Here is a 20,615-nt window from a genome sequence, read left to right on the forward strand (position 1 = left end):
CACACCAGCAAGCCAATTTCAAAGCCCAGTTATTACCACATGCCCCCTCCTACTTCCATTCCATCTCACCCCCCTCTGCCTCAGTTTTTTATAAAAAAGTGAAATCACGTGCCTGTCTAGTCACAGTTAGCAAGACTTTTCTCTTTTGCGTTCTCGGCAGAGGCTGTCTGCCGAGATTATTATTATTGTAATCAGAAAATGGAATTATTTTTAAATCATTGTTTTGGGCCGCCCATCTTTTAAAGGGCAAGATTCACCTTCAAACTGTGCCAAGCCACTTCATTACTGGGGCTTCCCAGGTCACTAGGGGTAAAGAACCTGCCTGCCAGTGCAATGATAGAGGTAAGAGATGTGGGTTCTATTCCAGGGTCAGGAAGATCCCACTCCAGTATTCTTGCCTGGAGAATCTCATGGGCAGAGAAGCCTGACGGGCTACATTCCATAGGGTCACAAAGAGTAGGACACTGCTGAAGCAACTTAGCACACATACATGCATGCACTACATTATTGAGCTTATTTACACCAAAAAATGTTTCCAGACATCCATCTGTTTTAAATGAGAAAGCCTGGGTTTTAGGGTGGTTGGGGAACATAGAAATTTTCAAAAATAATATTTACTTTTTAAACCTGGTGATGGATACAAAGAATGTTCTGTTGTTTCATTGTTTGTTCAGTTCAGTCGCTCAGTCGTGTCCGACTCTGTGCGACCCCATGAATCACAGCACTCCAGGCCTCCCTGTCCATCACCAACTCCCGGAGTACACTCAAACTCATGTCCAGAGTCGGTGATGCCATCCAGCCATCTCATTCTCTGTCGTCCCCTTCTCCTCCCGCCCCCAACCCTTCCCAGCATCAGACTCTTTTCCAGTGAGTCAACTCGTCGCATGAGGTGGCCAAAGTATTGGAGTTTCAGCTTTAGCATCAGTCCTTCCAATGAACACCCAGGATTGATCTCCTTTAGAATGGACTGGTTGGATCTCCTTGCAGTCCAAGGGACTCTCAAGAGTCTTCTCCAACACCACAGTTCAAAAGCATCAATTCTTTGGCGATCAGCCTTCTTCACAGTCCAACTTCACATCCATACATGACCACTGGAAAAACCATAGCCTTGACTAGACGGACCTTTGTTGGCAAAGTAATGTCTCTGCTTTTTAATATACTATCAAGGTTGGTCATAACTTTCCTTCCAAGGAGTAAGCATCTTTTAATTTCCTGGCTGCAGTCAGCATCTGCAGTGATTTTGGAGCCCCCCAAAATAAAGTCTGACACTGTTTCCACTGTTTCCCCATCTATTTCCCATGAAGTGTTGGGACCAGATGCCATGATCTTTGTTTTCTGAATGTTGAGCTTCAAGCCAACCTTTTCACTCATCTCTTTCACTTTAATCAAGAGGCTTTTGAGTTCCTCTTCACTTTCTGCCATAAGGGTAGTATCATCTGCATATCTGAGGTTATTGGTATTTCTCCCAGCAATCTTGATTCTAGCTTGTGCTTCTTCCAGCCCAGCGTTCCTCATGATGTACTCTGCATATAAGTTAAATAAGCAAGTTTAATTGCTAATTTGTGTCTGATTCTTGTGATCCCAAGGACTGTAGTCCATCAGGCTCCTCTGTCCATGGGATTTAGCAAGCAAGAATACTGCAGTGGGTTGCCATTTCCTTCTCCAGAGGATCTTCCCCACCCTGGGATGAAACCAGGGTTTCCAGCTTTGCAGTCTGATTCTTCAAAGACCGAGCCACCAGGTAAGCCATTATTATTTGTTACACCCTACACATATTTTATAAATATATATTCCATCTTAACAGCTTTCTTGAGGTAGACGTGACAAACAATAAACTACACACATTTAAAGTGTCTAGTTTGGTTAAGTTTTCACACATGTACACACCCATGAAATCATTGCTTCGGTCAAAGTAATGAACATACCTATCACCTCCCCCAAATACCTCTTGCCTCTTGGTAATCCCTCTTTCCTGTCCTCCCTGCTCCTGGGCCACCACTGATCTGTTTTCTGTTGCTAGAGATTAGTTTGCATTTCCTATAATTTAATGTTAATGGAATCATACAATATCTGCTTTTTTTGGTCTGGCTTCTTTCATTGAGCATAATTGAGAGTCATCCATATTGTTGCATGCATCTGTTGATTTTCCTGCTGAGTAGTATTCCTTTGTATGGATCTATAACAGTTGGTTTATCCACTCACCTGTTGATGGACATTTGGGTTGTTAACAGTTTTTGGCTGTTGCAGATGACGCTACTATGGGGACTTTCCTGGTGGTGCAGTGGTTAAGAATACACCTTGCAATGCAGTGGAATCAGGTTTGATCTTTGGTCAGGGAACTAAGTTTCTGGGGAGCAACTAAGCCCCCATGCCACAACTACTGAGCCTAGAACCGACTAGTCAAAACTAAAGAGTCCGTGAACCTCAAGGAAAGATCCACTGTGTTGCAACAAAAGATGCCGCGTGACACAACAAAGATCCTGTGTGCTGCATTCAGACTCAATGCAGTCAAATAAATAAATATACTTTAAAAAAATTAAGCTACTGTGAACATTAGTGTACAAGTCTTATATATGTACATATGCTTTCTCCTGGATAAATTCCTGTGAGTAGAATGTGTAAATCTCATGGTAGGTATATGTTTATCTGTTAAAGAAAATGCCAAACTGTTTTCCAAAGTGGTTGTACCACCAGCAGTGTATGAGAGATTGAGTTGCTCCACATCCTCACCTACAGGTGGTGTGGTCATCCTTTTAATCTTAGCCATCCTAAAAAATGTCTTGTGGTGCCTCCTTGTAGTTTTAATATGCATCTCCCAGGTGATTAATGATATCAAGCATCTTTTAGTGGCCTATATTTGCTATCTATGTATCTTTTTTTTTCTTGTGTGTTCATTTTATCTCTTTTTAAATTTTATTTTTAATTTATTTTAATTGGAGTCTATGTATCTTATTTGAGGTGTCTGTTCAAATCTTTTGAATGTTTTACTTATTATTATTGTTTTTGGCTATGCTGTGTGGCACGTAGGATCTTAGTTCCCCAACCAAGGATTGAACCTGCGCCCCCTGGAGTGGAAGTGTGGCACCCTAACCACTGGACTGCCAGGACATTCCCTGAACATTTTAAAATAGGGCTATTTTCTTATTGAGTGTTGAGAATTCTTTGCAAGTCATTATTAAATATGTTTTCCTACTCCATGGCTTGTCTTTTTAATGGTATGCTAAGAAATGCAGAAATTCTTGTGGCGTCTTTGTCTGGTTTTAGTATCAGAATAATGCTGTTCTTGTAGAATGAATTTGGAAGTGTTTCTTCCTATTCTGTTTCTTGGAAGAGTATGAGAATGATTGGTACTAATACTTTACGTATTTTATAGAATTCACTAGTGAAATCCTCTAGTCCTAGAATTTTGTTTGTTGGGAGATTGTTCCTTACTGATTTAATGTCCTTACTAGTAATCTATCTCTTCAGATTTTCTATTCATGAATCAGTCTTGGTAGGGTATGTTTCTAGGAATTTATTCATTTCTTCTATGTTAACCAATTTGTTGGCTTATAGTAGTCACTTACGATTCTTTGTATTTCTGTGGTATCAACCGTAAAGTCTCCTCTCTACATTTCTGATTTTATTCATTTGGATCATCTCTTTTTTTCTTGATGCGTCTAGCTAAAGATTTGTCTATTAAATCTTTTAAAAAAAGCCAGTGTTTGGTTTCATTTATCTTTTCTGTTGTCTTTTTAGGCTCTGTTTTATTTATTGCCACTCTGATCTTTGTTATTTCCTTCCTTCTACTAATCTTGTGCTTTATTTGTTCTTTTTTTTAGTTTCTTGAGGTATAAAATTAGGTTATTTGAAATTTTTCTTGTTCCCTGTGGCAGGCATCTGTCATTTTGAACTTGTCTCTTAGTATTGCCTTTGCTGCATCCCATAAGTTTTGGTGTGTTCAGTTCAGTTCAGTCGTTCAGTCGTGTCTGACTCTTTGCAACCCCATGAACTGCAGCATGGCAGGCCTCCCTGTCCATCACCGACTCCCGGAGTTTACCCAAACTCATGTCCATTGAGTTGGTGATGCCATCCAGCCATCTCATCCTCTGTTGTCTGCTTCTCCGCCTGGCCTCAGTCTTTCCCAGGATCAGGGTCTTTTCAAATGAGTCAGCTTTTTGCATGAGGTGGCCAAAGTATTGGAGTTTCAGCTTCAGCATCAGTCCTTCCAATAAACACCCAGGACTGATCTCCTTTAGGATGGACTGGTTGGATGTCCTTGCAGTCCAAGGGACTCTCAAGAGTCTTCTCCAACATCACAGTTCAAAAGCATCAATTCTTCGGCACTCAACTTTCTTTATAGTCCAACTCTCACATGCATACATGACTACAGGAAAAACCATAAGCCTTGACTAGATGGACCTTTGTTGGCAAAGTAATGTCTCTGCTTTTTAATATGCTGTCTAGGTTGGTCATAACTTTCCTTCCAAGGAGTAAGCATCTTTTAATTTCATGGCTACAGTCACCATCTGCAGTGATTTTGGAGCCCAATAGAATAAAGTCAGCTACTGTTTCCACTCTTTCCCCGTCTGTTTGCCATGAATTGATGGGACCGGATGCCATGATCTTAGTTTTCTGAATGTTGAGCTTTAAGCCAACTTTTTCACTCTCCTCTTTCACTTTCATCAAGAGGCTTTTTAGTTCTTCTTCACTTTCTGCCATAAGGGTGGTGTCATCTGCATATCTGAGTTTATTGATATTTCTCCCAGCAATCTTGATTCCAGCTTGTGCTTCTTCCAGCCCAGTGTTTCTCATGATGTACTCTGCATGTAAGTTAAATAAGCAGGGTGACAATATACAGCCTTGATGTACTCCTTTTCCGTTCCATGTCCAGTTCTAACTGTTGCTTCCTGATCTGCATACAGGTTTCTCAAGAGGCAGGTCAGGTGGTCTGGTAATCCCATCTCTTTCAGAATTTTCCACAGTTTATTGTGATCCACACAGTCAAAGGCTTTGGCCTAGTCAATAAAGCAGAAGTAGTATTTTTCTGGAACTCTCTTGCTTTTTCCATGATCCATTGGATGTTGGCAATTTGATCTCTGGTTCCTTTGCCTTTTCTAAAACCAGCTTGAACATCTGGAAGTTCACAGTTCACATATTGCTGAAGCCTGGCTTGGAGAATTTTAAGCATTACTTTACTAGCTTGTGAGATGAGTGCAATTGTGCGGTAGTTTGAGCATTCTTTGGCATTGCCTTTCTGTGGGATTGGAATGAAAACTGCGCTTTTCCAGTCCTGTGGCCACTGCTGAGTTTTCCAAATTTGCTGGCATATTGAGTGCAGCACTTCCACAGCATCATCTTTTAGGATTTGAAATATATCAACTGGAATTCCGTCACCTCCACTAGCTTTGTTTGTATTTCCATTTTTATTTTTCTCTAGGTATGTTTCAATTTCTCTTTTGATTTCTTAATTCACTCTTTGATTGTTCAACAGCATGTTTTTTTAACCTCCAAATATCTGTAAATTTTCCAGTCTTCCTGAAATTAGTATCTAATTTCATACCACTGTGGCTGAAGAAGATATTTGATATGCTTTCAGTTTTCTCCTTTTGCTTCTATTTTATGTTTTGGTTTTTGGCCGTACGGCATGTGGGATCTTAGCTCCTCGACCAGGGATTGAACCCTCACAGCCTACATTGGCAGACAGAGTCTTAACCACTGAACCACCAGGGAAGTCCCTGTATGTCTTAACCACTGCTATTTTCCAGTGTCCAGAACAGCATCCGGCACAGAGTAGATCCTCAATGCTGTGCTGTATGAATAAAATGAAATGGAACAAACATGTGTTTGTGTGTCCTTATTCTAATGTTGTTTGTTAACATTAAATAGAAGAGACTGAGCTGTCTTTCTAAACTAAACCTATTCAGCTTTGGAAACTTGGTCATTCTGAACCTCTGACCCTACCTCTTGAGAAGACTCCTCCCCAACCTCTTTTTACTCTGGGTGACTCACCCTCTAACCTCACTGGTCAGCTTATGTCCTAGGCACCCCTGACCACTATTTTTGGTTTGGGACTTGACTCATAACCCAAGCTAGGTGTCAGACAGAGCCCTCCCTGAGATTTTTGCTGGAACAATAAGGGAAAAGATAGTCTATCTGCTAGTGGTGAGGATTCCACCAGCCCAGAGCAGGTGGTGGCCACCGTCCCACCATGCAGGCAGAACCTGTCTGGGAATAAACCGTACTGGGACTGAAGTAGAGCCCAGAGCGAGAGGGGGTTAGAAAGAAAGAGATAAGTGGACAGTGGCTTGGTTGATATTATCTGAGTTCCCAGATGAAGCCCTGTCCAAACTCACTGTACCATTGTGTTATGTGTAATTCACTTCCCTTTGAGCATAGTCTGAATTGGGTTTCTATCACAGGTAATCTAAAACCAAAACAAGGGAATTTCCTGATGGTCCAGTGGTTAACACTCAGTGCTATCACTACTAGGGCCCTGGGGCCTGAGTGGGATCCTTGGTTAGGACATCTTTTTTGTGTGTTAGTTTTAGAAGGTCTTTATAGAACCTTTCATCTTCAGCTTCTTCAGCATTAGTGGTTGGAGCGTAGACTTAGATTACTATGATATTGAATGGCTTGCCTTGGAAATGAACCGAGAGCATTCTGTCATTTTTGAGATTGCACCCAAGTACTGCATTTCAGACTCTTGTTGACTGTGAGGGTTACTCCATTTATTCTAAGGCATTTTTGTCCACAATAGTAGATATAATGGTCATCTGGATTAAATTCACCCATTCCTGTCCATTTTAGTTCACTGATTCATAAAATGTTGATGTTCACTATTGTCTTCTGCTTGCATGCCTGCTAAATCACTTTATTCTTGTCCTACACTTTGGGACTCTATGGACCGTAGCCTGCTAGACTCCTCTGTCCGTGGGATTTTCTAGGCAAGAATACTGAATGGATTAAGAATACTTGCTTGGATCTGAAGTATGTGATCATTTCCTAGTTAGGGGCTCTTTCCAACCCAGGGAACGAACCTGCGTTTCTTACGTCTCCTGCATTGGCTGACAGGTTCTTTACCATTAGTGCCTCCTGAGAATCCTCTTAACATCTCTTGCTTGATCATGTCCAATTTACCTGGATTCATGAACCTAACATTCCAGGTTCCTGTGCAATACTGTTTCTTTTAGCATCGGACTTTACTTTCACCACTAGGGCCACTGGTGACTTTACTTTCACCTCTGGGCCACCAGGGATGTCCTCCCTAGAGGAAGGAACATCTAAAGTGAGACATCAGGGACTTTTGTGGTGGTCCAGTGGATAAGAATCTGCCTGCCAATGCAGGGGACATGGGTTTGACCCCTGACTGGGTAGATTCCACATACCATGGAGCCACAACTACTGAGCCTGTGCTCTAGATCTGGGGAGCTGCAACTACAGAGTCCACGTGCTGCAACTGTTGAAGCCTGTGTGCTCTAGAGCCATGCTCTGCAGCAAGAGAAGCCACCGCAATAAGCCTGCACACTGCAACTGGAGAGTAGTCCCCAAACCCTGCAACTAGAGAAAAGCCTGTGCAGAAAAGAAGACCCAGCACAGCCAGAAATAAAATAAATAAAATTATTTTTTATAAAAGCAAAGTGAGACATCAGAGGTAAGTAGGGATTAGCTAGATGGAGGATGGGCAGAGCCAGAATGCTGCAGCAGAGGCACAACATGTGAAGACAGGGAGGTAAAAGAGAACATTGGTGCATTTGGGGAACCAAAAATATAGGGAGCATCCTTGTGAGGCTGGTATCATCCTCAGTTCAGATAAAGAAACGAAACAAAGATTTGATAATTTACCCACAGTTTCTCAGTTGGCTTGACCTGGAATCCAGGTCTGTTTTACCCTTTCAGTTCAGTTCAGTTCAGTCACTCAGTTGTGTCCGACTCTTTGCGACCCCATGAATCACAGCATGTCAGGCCTCCCTGTCCATCACCAACTCCCGGAGTTCACTCAAACTCATGTCCATCGAGTCGGTGATGCCATCCAGCCATCTCATTCTTTGTTGTCCCCGTCTCCTCCCACCCCCAATCCCTCCCAGCATCAGACTCTTTTCCAGTGAGTCAACTTGTCGCATGAGGTGGCCAAAGTATTGGAGTTTCAGCTTTAGCATCAGTCCTTCCAATGAACACCCAGGATTGATCTCCTTTAGAATGGACTGGTTGGATTTCCTTGCAGTCCAAGGGACTCTCAAGAGTCTTCTCCAGCACCACAGTTCGAAAGCATCAATTCTTCGGCGATCAGCTTTCTTCACAGTCCAACACTCACATCCGTACATGACCACGGGAAAAACCATAGCCTTGACTAGACGGACCTTGGTTGGCAAAGTAATGTCTCTGCTTTTTAATATGCTATCTAGGTTGGTCATAACTTTCCTTCCAAGGAGTAAGCGTCTTTTAATTTCCTGGCTGCAATCAGCATCCGCAGTGATTTTGGAGCCCCCAAAAATAAAGTCTGACACTGTTTCCCCATCTATTTCCCATGAAGTAATGGGACCAGATGCCATGATCTTCGTTTTCTGAATGTTGAGCTTCAAGCCAAACTTTTCACTCTTCTCTTTCACTTTCATCAAGAGGCCTTTGAGTTCCTCTTCACTTTCTGCCATAAGGGTGGTGTCATCTGCATATCTGAGGTTATTGATATTTCTCCCAGCAATCTTGATTCCAGCTTGTGCTTCTTCCAGCCCAGTGTTCCTCATGATGTACTCTGCATATAAGTTAAGGTCAGTCTTCATTCCAATCCCAAAGAAAGGGAATGCCAAAGAATGTTCAAACTACCTCACAATTGCACTCATCTCACACGCTAGTAAAGTCATGCTCAAAATTCTCCAAGCCAGGCTTCAGCAATATGTGAACCGTGAACTTCCAGATGTTCAAGCAGGTTTTAGAAAAGGCAGAGGAACCAGAGATCAAAGTGCCAACATCTGCTGGATCATGGAGAAAGCAAGAGAGTTCCAGAAAAACATCTATTTCTGCTTCATTGCCTATGCCAAAGCCTTTGACTGTGTGGATCACAATAAACTGTGGAACATTTTGAAAGAGATGGGAATACCAGACCACCTGACCTGCCTCTTGAGAAACCTGTATGCAGGTCAGGAAGCAACAGTTAGAACTGGACATGGAACAACAGACTGGTTCCAAATAGGAAAAGGAGTACGTCAGGGTTGTATATTGTCACCCTTCTTATTTAACTTATATATGCAGAGTTTTACCCTTAAGAAGCTATTTTTACTCTCACCGTCCCACAAATGTCTCTAATGCTGATTGGGTCCTCAGTCTTATTACACTGAAATTACAGACAGGTTGTTTAAAATTAGAAGAGGACGAAGGAGTGAACCTAAACAATGCCTTCATGTGAGGAGTAGGAAGAAGAAAGTCTGAGTGAAAGTAGGAGAGAGAACAATTCAAACAGAACGACTGAAACAGCACAGCGTAATGGAAGCCAAAGAAAGCATTCTAAGAGGAATGGTATCACATTTCAAAGACGGAGAAAGTTGAAGAGTTAGTGGGTTTTCTGACTCTACATCGTGATGATCTCATTTAGCTAATGAGGACGTGATTTCTAGGTGGGGTCACAAAAGGATGGAAAAAAGAGTGTTGGAGAAGTAGAGGAATGCAGATCACTTTTTCAAATACATTAATTTCTGGATGCAGGAAGTAGTAAAAAGGGAAGCCAACTTCAAGATGGAGGCAGTCAGTTATTTGGAGGTGATCTTGAGATAGACGCTAAAGGAAGGGAAGGAAGCAGTCTGCACAGGAGTTGAGCTGTGATGTAGGATACAGGTTGAGCCAACCATCAGATCTGTCCCTGGTTGGGGAAAGAGGGGCAAATCTTCATCTTCCCATCTGGATCAGTTATTTGATGTGGGCTGCCTGAGAGAGGCATAAGAGGTCATGCCTGAGGCCAACAGCATTCCCACTCAAAACAGGGGTAATAAGTCCTTCATTCTCCCAGGGGATACTTCTAGTGCATTCCAGCATTATCACAAGGAGGAATACTTTTAGGATAGATAAAGATATCACAAGACTCAGTTTCAGTCCCTGGGTTGGGAATATCCCTTGGAGGAGGAAATGGCAACCTATTCCAGTATTCTTTCCTGGGGAATTCATGGCCAGAGGAGTCTGGTGGGTTCCGTACAGTCCATTGGGTTGCAAAGAATCTAATATGACTTAGCAACTGAACACACATACAAAGACTCAACTTTGGAAATAGATACATAAATATAAACAGATATAACCTAATTATTAGTCTTCATTGCTTGAGCCATAACATTAAAACAATGGGATGATACATAGTTATGGAACACCTCATATATCTGGACTTTGTTAACACTAGGTGTACAAAGATAATTTCCCCTTTTGAGAAGCTCATATTTTTGTGGGAGAAGAAAGCATAAAAACATTAACCCACTAAGGGGCTGTGCTTATATTATTTGTATTGTGTCTGTTCCACCCATCTTCTGCCTGGCAGGTAATTGATTTTCAATAAATATATTCAGAATGAGTTGGTGTTAGAGTAGAGTAAGAAGTGCTTGTGTAGCAGACAGGATTTAGGGCTAATGCTGCCTGGAGGAGGGAGTCAGCAAATGCTTCAATAGAGGAGGGTGTTTTAATGGAACTAATAACAACAATAAAAACAACAACAATAATAATGAGTTTTTTTCCCGTAACTGACGCCATCATGCCTAAGTTCCTCTTGTCTTTACCCTGACCCAACCCAGGACTGTACTGTGCTGTTACTCACTTCTCTATTGTCAAGTTTTTTGTAGTTAGTAGGTATAGTTTAATAATCATTAGGATCAGGTAGCCCCTATGCTCTGTTGATCCTCAAACGATGACACCCTTTGCTGATGTATTCCCATGAGACTAGTTACCCATTCATAAGTCTTGACTTAGGAATACAGTTCCTGTTTTGAGCACCTACCCCCATACCCTAGTTTAACAATAAAATTGTCCCAGTGGACACTGATGTGGAATGTAGTTTCGAAGTCTTCTGGATCATTGTTCGCCCAATCCCACTCTGTGAGTAAGTTACCGTATAATAAATGGGAAACATGATTACAGGGAACTGCCTGTCTTGCTTTCTTGTCTCAAGATGCCATCTCAGTTTGATGGGTATGTTTTGTTCCCTCTGTCCTCCCACAAAAAGGGAGGGGTGAGAAGACTTAGGAGGGGGCTTCCTGGGTGGCTCAGTGGTAAAGAATCTGCCTGTCAATGCAGGAGACACAGGAGATGTGGTTCTTGTTCGATCTTGGGGGTCTTGGGTTCTTGAGTTTGATCCCTGGGTCTTGAAAATCCTCTGGAGGAGGAAATGGCAACCCAGTCCAATATTCTTGCCTGGAAAATCCCATGGACCAAGGAGTCTGGCCTGTTATAGTCCATGCGGTTGCAAAGAGTCAGACAGTACTGAACTTCTAAGTAGGTATGCATGAAGGAGTTAATTTCAAGCAGTGTTCAGGGGGAAAAAAAAGCATGAAAAAGAATACCGGGAGAGTGGATGGGAAGTGAGCATGGAAGAAAGTCTCCTATTTAAATAAAACCACACATGATACAGATACATATTAACGTCTATTTAGAAATCAATTGGCTATTATGATAATGTGAAATGTTCAGTGAATTTACATGAATAGGATTTTATAAGAGAAATTTCTGAGCTAGAGATGTGAATAGAAGGAAACTGTTTTAGGGGTGTAAGATGAGGCACTGTGATATGGTAGTTGGGGTGCTGGCTTTTGGATCTAACACATTTTTATTCAAAGCCTGACTCTACCACTAACATGCTGTTAAATTAATTAACTTTAATTAATTTACCTCCTTAAGTAACTAATTACTTAACCTCCCTCAAACTCAGGTTCCTAATATGCAAAATAAAGATTATAGTCCTTGCCTCACAAATTTATCATGAACTTGTTTATAATGTCCTAAATATGGTATTTGATACATAATAAGGACCCCATTAATGTTACTGTAAGTGCATTGGGGACCTAGCGGGCAAGATTGGAGTGTGTATGTTGGGAGCAGTTCCTGAGTAAAGGCCACAGGAGTACTATGATACAGTCTCCTTGTAAAGTAAATTCTTATTTTGGGAATCCTAAACCACAACGGGGACTTTTCCTGCAACAGGTTAGTTCTTAGGTGATTTCATATTTCTTCTTTTATTTTCCCATGAAGGGGGGCAAATTGAGCCCAACCCAATCTAAGGCAGTTTTGCCTTAGGGAACTTGTCTGCTGTAGAATAAGGACAAAGAGATAGGTCAATTGTAATAAGATGGCTTCTAGTACTGGAATGAAGGGATCTTCTTTATCTTGTGGTGCTATGGATGTTCTGGGCCTCTCAGTTCAGTTCAGTTGCTCAGTCGTGTCCAGCTCTTTGCGACCCCATGAATCATAGCACGCCAGGCCTCCCTGTCCATCACCAACTCCCGGAGTTCACTCAAACTCATGTCCATCGAGTCAGTGATGCCATCCAGCCATCTCATTCTCTGTCGTCCCTGTCTCCTCCCCCCCCCAATCCGTCCCAGCATCAGAGTCTGATCCAGTCAGTCAACTCGTCTCATGAAGTGGCCAAAGTATTGGAGTTTCAGCTTTAGCATCAGTCCTTCCAGTGAACACCCAGGATTGATCTCCTTTAGAATGGACTGGTTGGATTTCCTTGCAGTCCAAGGGGCTCTCAAGAGTCTTCTCCAGCACCACAGTTCAAAAGCATCAATTCTTTGGTGATCACCCTTCTTCACAGTCCAACTTCATATCCATACATGACCACGGGAAAAACCATAGCCTTGACTAGACGGACCTTGGTTGGCAAAGTTATATCTCTGCTTTTTAATATGCTATCTAGGTTGGTCATAACTTTCCTTCCAAGGAGTAAGCGTCTTTTAATTTCCTGGCTGCAATCAGCATCCACAGAGATTTTGGAGCCCCCCCAAATAAATCTGACACTGTTTCCACTGTTTCCCCATCTATTTCCCATGAAGGGATGGGACCAGATGCCATGATCTTTGTTTTCTGAATGTTGAGCTTCAAGCCAACCTTTTCACTCTCCTCTTTCACTTTCATCAAGAGGCCCTTGAGTTCCTCTTCACTTTCTGCCATAAGGGTGGTGTCATCTGCATATCTGAGGTTATTGATATTTCTCCCAGCAATCTTGATTCCAGCTTGTGCTTTTGAGACAGAGATGAAATTTTAGAATAAAAGTTTTTAAATGTAATTAACTGTCTGCTAATATCCAGGAGTGGCAAATATACACGTGCATGCTCAGTTGCTCAGTCATGTCTAACTCTTTATGACCATATGGACAGTAGTCCACCAGGATCCACTGTCTATGAAATTCTCCAGGCAAGAATACTGTAGTGGGTTGCCATTTCCTCCTCCAGGGGATCTTCCCAACCCAGGGACTAAACCAAATCTCCTGTCTCCTGCGTTGATCGGCAGATTCTTTACTATGAGCCTCCTTGGAAGCTCCTGCAGATATATGCTTTCCTTTTCACGACAGGTCAAAGATGAAATTTGATTATGCTTTGAAGGGTGTGGTTTGCTTCTTGAAATTCCCTGTGGTGTCTTTAACAATATGTTGTCCAGAGCAGGGTAAGTGGCCTTGTTTAACCAAGGGGAGGCGCACTTGTCTCCATATATAGAGCCAAGAGACAGGAGCCGCACTGGGAAAAGTCAGACTGAGCCTGCACAATGAAGAAACAGCTTAAGGAGGAGGCAGTCCCACATTGTGAGCTAAGTAAGTAGCCAGCAAGTAAGTATATAACAGCCCAGGGAATCTACCCACCAGAAAGCAGACCTGGAATGCAAAAAGGAGGGTCCAGCCATTTTACTTTCTAGTTGCAGTAGAAGTTCCCAAAGGAAAGGTTCTGGTCTGGAGGGACTTCATCAAGCCTTTCTGAAACACTCCATACACCCCAGAGAGATTCTCAGAACTAATTTGTGGTAAAGAACCTACCTGCCAATGTAGGAGATGCTGCAGACTCAGGTTCCATCTTTGGGTTGGAAGATCCCCTGGAGGAGGAAATGGCAACCCACTCAAGTATTCTTGACTGAAAAATTCCATGGACAGAGGAGCCTGGTGGGCTACAGTCCATGGGGTCGCAAAGAGTTGGACCCCAACTCTGAGTATATACACACATGGTATAAGCTTAATTATTTAGCTTTGGATAAAAACAATTTAGTACTTGCATAGTATTGAAAGTTGGATACTGGCTTGGTCTGAGTGGAGGACATTGTCTTTATGAATCCTGTTTATATAAGGAAGACAGGGAGTGACATCTTTAAAGAGTGGAGTTTGAGGCAGAAAGGGAAGCCTTTTGCCTTATTACTGTTGTTGTCTTCATCCTGGGAGTCTCTCTGGTTAGGGAGCATTTGAATGTGCAGCATATAAGGAGTCGGAAGAACTAGACCCTTGCTGTCTCTGTGATCCAACGCCATTTAGTCTTTTGATAATTTAACAACCGTGTATTGAACAATTAATGTTTATTGGCCCCTGGAGACACAGGAAGAGCCCTACAGGTATCATTGGGAATATCATGGACATAGTAAAACAATAAATATGAATTATAAACTGTAATACCATCAGAATGGATTAGAAAAGAATTGGCCAATGATAAAAATATATTTATTGTCTAATTTCTCTTCCATTTTAAATTTAAGGTCAGAGTAGCTTACATTTTTTAGCATAAGGATCAGTTCCCAGTAAAGACTTACACTGGGAAATTAGGGTTCTCAGTCTTGTCTTTGTTCTTATTGCTAGTATGTCATCTTGTATGGGTTATTTTTGTTTTCTTTTGTTCCATCTGTCACTAATAATAGAGTGTCTATAAAATTCCTAGGTAATGAAAGGAGGCTGAAAGTCAACTATTGAAATTTCAGCAGGTTCCAAATGGTAGAAGGAGGAATGTAGGAGTCTTGATTCCCTGGTGGTTCAGATGGTAAAGAATCCACCTGGAATGCAGGAGACGCAGATTTGATCCCTGGGTTAGGAGGGTCTCCTAGAGAAGGACATGGAAACCCCCTCCGGTATTCTTGCCTGGAGAATTCCATGGACAGAGGAGCCTGGCAGGCTACAGTCCATGGGGTGGCGAAGAGTTGGACACGACTGAAGTGACTTAGCATGCTTGCACGCACACCAGAGAATCTTATATATATTGTCTGTCATTACAGACAATTTTTCTTTGCTTTAAGCAAAGACACTTTGAGGAACACATGTACTAAAAATTGTTAAGGTCAGTCTACATTGGGGGAAGCCGGTATCTGTCACTGGAATAAATAAGTTGAATGTAACCTAATGGTAATCATTCCTCACATTTGCAAGAGAAAAGCTACTTACGTATAAGGGCAAAACATTTTTTTCTGACATAAGAAGTGGATACAGACTGGTTTCATAGACTTTCTTACTTCAGGGTAAAGGAGTCTTTGAAATTTTTACAGAGCTTGGAGTTTGTGTTCTGAGATAGTTGTGTCAGGACAGGAGGCCAGGTTGGGCTGTCAAAGGGAAATACACTGCTGTGAACTTCGGGTTGGGAGGAAATCAGGAGAAGCTTCCAGTGAGAGCTGGGAGGAACAAAGACCAAGCTATAATTTCTGAAAGTAAGATATTAGTGGCCCTGACATATAAGCAGGCAAGGAGGTTTGGAAGCTGGCAAAGCCTCAGAGGGCTGGGCAGAGAAAGTGAAGAGCCCTATTTAATGGGTATTAATTGGGCCATTCTAGTTCTGAAGTCTCTCTGGTTGATGAGTGATTATTTTGTACTTCTTGACAGCCTGGCCACATTTCTCCCCACTGTTACTGCCTTTGACACCCAGGCAGCTGATGTCATTTTCAGCTGTCCTCTTCCTCCTTGTATCTTACCCCCTCTCCTCTTCTTGCTGCCTAACATTTTCTCTTTCTCTTTTTTCTTCATCATTAGATGTTCTGCATGTCAGATTTTCCTTTCAACCTTAAAACAGGTTTTCAAAAGTCTAAGTCAAGTGGAAACAGCATGCTGAGTTGAAATTGTGGTTCTCCGATTGACTAATTGAGATGTCTCCAATTTGGAGATTATTACCATGACATAAAAAGTCAGTGACATGGTCCCTCTCAGTGGCCCTTGTGTCAGAGAGAGAGAGAGAGGCTCTGAAGCGAGTTAAGCATGTTGTGCAGTAGCAGCGCTGGACTTTATGAGCTGCACGTGCTTGTGTGACATTCAGCTTACCGAAATTTTAACTGCTAGGGCAGAGAGGGTTAGAGTTTGAAGGCTTTTTTCTTAAACTAACACCAGAGGGGCTTTTCACTTTGTTCTTCTGTCAGGTGACAAACATTGAAAGTCTTAGTTGCTCAGTCGTTTCTGGCTCTGAGACCCCGTGGACTGTAGTCCACCAGGCTCCTCTGCCTGTATTCTCCAGGCAAGAACACTGGAGTGGGTAACCAGTCCCTTATCCAGGGGATCTTCCTGATCCAGGGATCAAACCCAGGTCTCCTGCACTGCAGACAGATTCTTTATCATCTGAGCCACCAGGGAAGCTTGTCAGGAAGTAGATATAATCTGTCTCCAATCTGTCTTTTTTTTTATTATGTCATTTTATATCAACATCATTTTTTATGAAAGAAAAATGGGATTATTTTGTATTCAAATTTTAAAAATAATTCCAAACTTCTCATCCTCAATTATGATTTAGAAATTCACATGGTTTCTCTCTTATCACCCCTAGTGGGGGCAGATTGAGTTTCAGAATCAATTAGATAAAGATCCTGATGGAAAGACTCAGAAACTGATGCTTCTTTATTGACCTGGAATGGGAAAACAGAGGAAGCTATCATTTCTCATTCTAAAAAATGGCCAGTAATATTCCTTATTAAAATCTTTAAGTTCAGACAGCAGTTAGCTCTGTTTGAAACACAGAATATTTCAGTTTGTTGACTTCTAATCATACAGGGGCAGGAGCTCACCGTCATGAATAGCATATACAATATAAAAGCTATACTAAAAATAATGGCTTAGTAGGCTTATCAAGTATTTTAGCCTTAAAGTAGACCTTTAGAGGAAAGGGAATTTTAGATGGATCTGGAAATCTTTACATTTTCTTCAAAACAAATGGAATTCTGTTTTTTTTTTTTAAATCACAACTCCTTTTTATTCTCTAATAAATAACTTGGGTATGACTTTTAAGGCCTGTTTCAGCAGTTTCCATTTTGTCACCAGCGTGTTGAACCTGAACATTGGCTGAGGAAACATCGAGAGGAGGAAGAGGTGGCTTTGCCAGTCAGTTTAAATATTCCTGCTCACATTTATCTAATCAGCTGATTCCATGCACACTTTTCTGGTTGCCCCTATGAAACTTCTTTTCCTACTTAATGCTGTCTCCAGTTTTATCTATATAAAGGAGTGAAAGAAGGGGAGAAGAATTAGAAGACTGTTCAAAAAACATTCCTCTCCAAAACTAAGATTGATTTTAGGGAGACTTTTGCAGCATTGAACACAGCTCTAAAATCAATGAAAATGGTTTTGGGTGACTTTGTTCTTTATAAGAGAGTTTAATAAGATAAATATTAGTTTAAATTCAATTTTTTTTAACCATGGGGGGAAAAGTTGAAATTGTATGTACTTTAATACTCAGTATTTCACACTTTCTTGTTGGCAATTTTTGAACCAGGTTTGGGCTACCCAGATTGTTTTTCAGAGTTCTTGTAAATGCTAAGAAAACACTCGGAAGTATTGTCAATTAAATATTCAGAATTTATGATAGCTAATACGTGTTGGGGGATATAACTTTTTATGTTGATGTAATTTAAAACTTGCAGAAAAGTTGCAAGAGTAGTATCAGGGAATGAATGCTTTCAGGGTAGCATGGTATGATAATAGTAAGCTGCAGATGCCTTGGGGGAACATGAAAGAGGGCCATTTAACCCAGGTTAGGGAGTGAGGAAACACTTTGCTGAGGAAGATTTTTTTATTTCTTTGGATTCAGGAGAAACTTCCAAATCGTAATTTCAGAGCATGGCTGTTTGCACACTAAGTCAAAGTAGTAGTAAGTTAAACTTAAGGCCACATATGCCTGCCCACCAACAGCTTCAGATCTCTGGTTATCCATTGCAGAAGCTTTATCAGAGAGAACTGACTTATCCCTGAAGTGGTTATTGAAAAACAGAAGGTTCCTGAGGTGTTTGTTGGGAAACTGAGTAAATTTTCATGTTCTTTATGTTTTTAAAAAATAAACAATACATTTACTTGGCAAATATTTTTTAAATTGCGAAACCGTATACAGTGTATATTCATGAGAGGTCCTTTTGACTGACCTCATTTGTGCTCCTCCACTCCTTCCTCTTGGAGACGGCAATACCAGTTTTTGGCATGTCCTGTGGATTTTTTTTGTACGCGTATTGTATATTCTGTGTCTCTCTTTTGCTACGTAAATGATAGCATGCTGTTCTAAGTATCTTTAACTTCAGTGCATCTTGGAGATTGTTTCCTGTCAATCCGTTTGGATCTGCCTTGTTCATGGTACTCTATTCTATGAATGTCCTGGGTTGTTTTAGTCTTTTGACACTCCAAACAGTGCTGTGGGAAATATTCTTGCACATATTGATACTTCCTGTGCAAGTGTTTCTTTACTATGCATTCTGAGAAATGGAATTGCTGGGTCAAAGAATATGTAGACTTTTGACATTTAGACAGAAAATGTAATTAGCATTCTTATCTTATAAAACAGTCTTAAAATTTTTTGATAAGGAATGGGATAAAATAGTTATATTACATTGACCCATGAGTGCCTTTTTCCCCCCTGCTGTCGATGGCTGTTTGATAGGAGGAAACTTACTGGCTTTAAAGGAAGGTGACACTGAGTGGCTGGGGGTGACCTGGAATGTCAAGGCACATTGTTAATCATAACTGTCCGAGTACTGCAGGTTGATTCTTGTTGCTTGTATCTCCACTTGATCTTTTCTTAACGTAATTTAATGACTGAAATGACCTGGTGGTATGGTCCTAGAGAGCAAAGTGGTCTTATATTAACTTACTGCTTCTTTATGGGTGTTGGATTTTCATGGAGACCTAAACACTGGGCAGCATGCAGAGTGTATTGACTCTCCATTCCTTCCCTAGTTATGTTCTCTGGACACTGCAAACAATGAAAGTTATAGCTGTTGACTCAATGTTTTGATGAGAAAGTTGGAATCTAGGGAATTCCCTGATGGTCTAGTGGTTGGAACTCAGGGTTCTTGCTTCCAGGCCTAGGTTCCATCCTTGGTCTGGAAACTAAGATCCTACAAGCTGCACAGTGCAGCAAAAAAAAAAAAAAAAGCAAGAAGTTGAAATCTAGAATCCATTTTCTTTCTTGGAGAGAGATTTCAGAAAGATCAGACTCTTGTGTTTTAAAATTCTGTAAGTAATTATGGGAATAATCACTTAGAATACTAATTGCAATTATTCAATTTTTTGGTAAAACATTTCTTTTTAAAATTATTTAACTATCACCCTTTCACACATGATACTTGGGGAAAAATACTACTGTCTCAATTGTTTGCTTTTAAAATATAACCTTTAAAGGCCTGTTTTGAATAGGAATCTTCCTCAAATGTATTGAATACTTCTATGCCTTCTGAAACCAGATATCAATCATCAGGACAAAAGTAATCTAATTGAATTGGTCCTTCCTGAGTAGAGCAGCAATTAGAAACTTGAGTTATTCTTACTAATATAATATTAATAATACTAATCTTAAAAAGGTCATTCAAGACATTTTGGCACTTCCTTTATTTTATTATTTTTTTTATTTCTTTCTATTTTATTTTATTTAATTAGTTTATTTTTTGACTATGCTGTGTGGCTTCAAGATCTCAGTTTCCCAGCCAGGGATTGAACCTGGGCCATAGCAGTGAAAGGCTAGAATCCTAACCACTATGCCACCAGGGAACTCCAATAATAATATTCTTCTTTGGAAGGTGGGTTGGAGGGGGCCTGTGCTGTGTGACTTGTGGGACCTTAATTCCCTGACCAGTGATCAAATTTACACCCTTGGCAGTGAAAACGTGGAGTCCTAACCTCTGGACCACCAGGGAATTCCCAATAATCTTCATAATAATGTTTCTGAGTGATTGAAGTATGTGGAAGTTGTCTCCTATCAATAGCCCATAATTTTCCGTGTAAGAGCTGTAGTCCCAGATCGGATTTGTGGTTTCTAGTTTCTTGTGTGTTATCCTGGCTTCTTAGAATTAATGTAAAATAAAAGTAAACAAGCTCTGAGTGGTGTCTAGGAGGTGTGCTGTGATTGGAATTCAAGTCCTACTACTACTGAGTGGCCAGATGTATAAGTCCCATTTAGTGAGGTGCTGGCTGAGAGAGGGGTGGGATTTAGTCAGCAGCATTGAGGCTGCTGGCAAAACCATCTGGTAGCTCAAACTCTGATAGGAAGGACATTGAGTTCAGTTCAGTTCAGTCGCTCAGTCATATCCGACTCTCCGCGACCCCATGAACCACAGCACGACAGGCCTCCCTGTCCATCACCAACTCCCGGAGTTCACCCAAACTCATGTCCACAGAGTCAGTGATGCCATCCAGCCATCTCATTCTCGGTTGTCCCCTTCTCCTCCCGCCCCCAACCTTTCCCAGCATCATA

At 41.2% G+C, this 20,615-nt stretch overlaps 1 protein-coding gene across 1 annotated transcript in view; it reads left to right on the top strand.

Moving 5' to 3' along the window:
- LOC129535617 (natural resistance-associated macrophage protein 2-like) overlaps nt 1-20,615 on the top strand; it is a 61,392-nt gene that overhangs the window by 17,683 nt on the left and 23,094 nt on the right. Inside the window, exon 2 of the mRNA XM_088836914.1 lies at nt 1,587-1,741. Within this exon, the coding sequence (XP_088693040.1) occupies nt 1,615-1,741 (127 nt within the window). The 5' untranslated portion in view covers nt 1,587-1,614. The remainder of the gene's footprint in view (nt 1-1,586; nt 1,742-20,615) is intronic.

This window comes from Moschus berezovskii, chromosome 6, assembly GCF_049115385.1.
Source record: "Moschus berezovskii isolate FMDL1 chromosome 6, NW_MosBer_1.0, whole genome shotgun sequence".
Lineage (NCBI taxonomy): Eukaryota > Metazoa > Chordata > Mammalia > Artiodactyla > Moschidae > Moschus > Moschus berezovskii.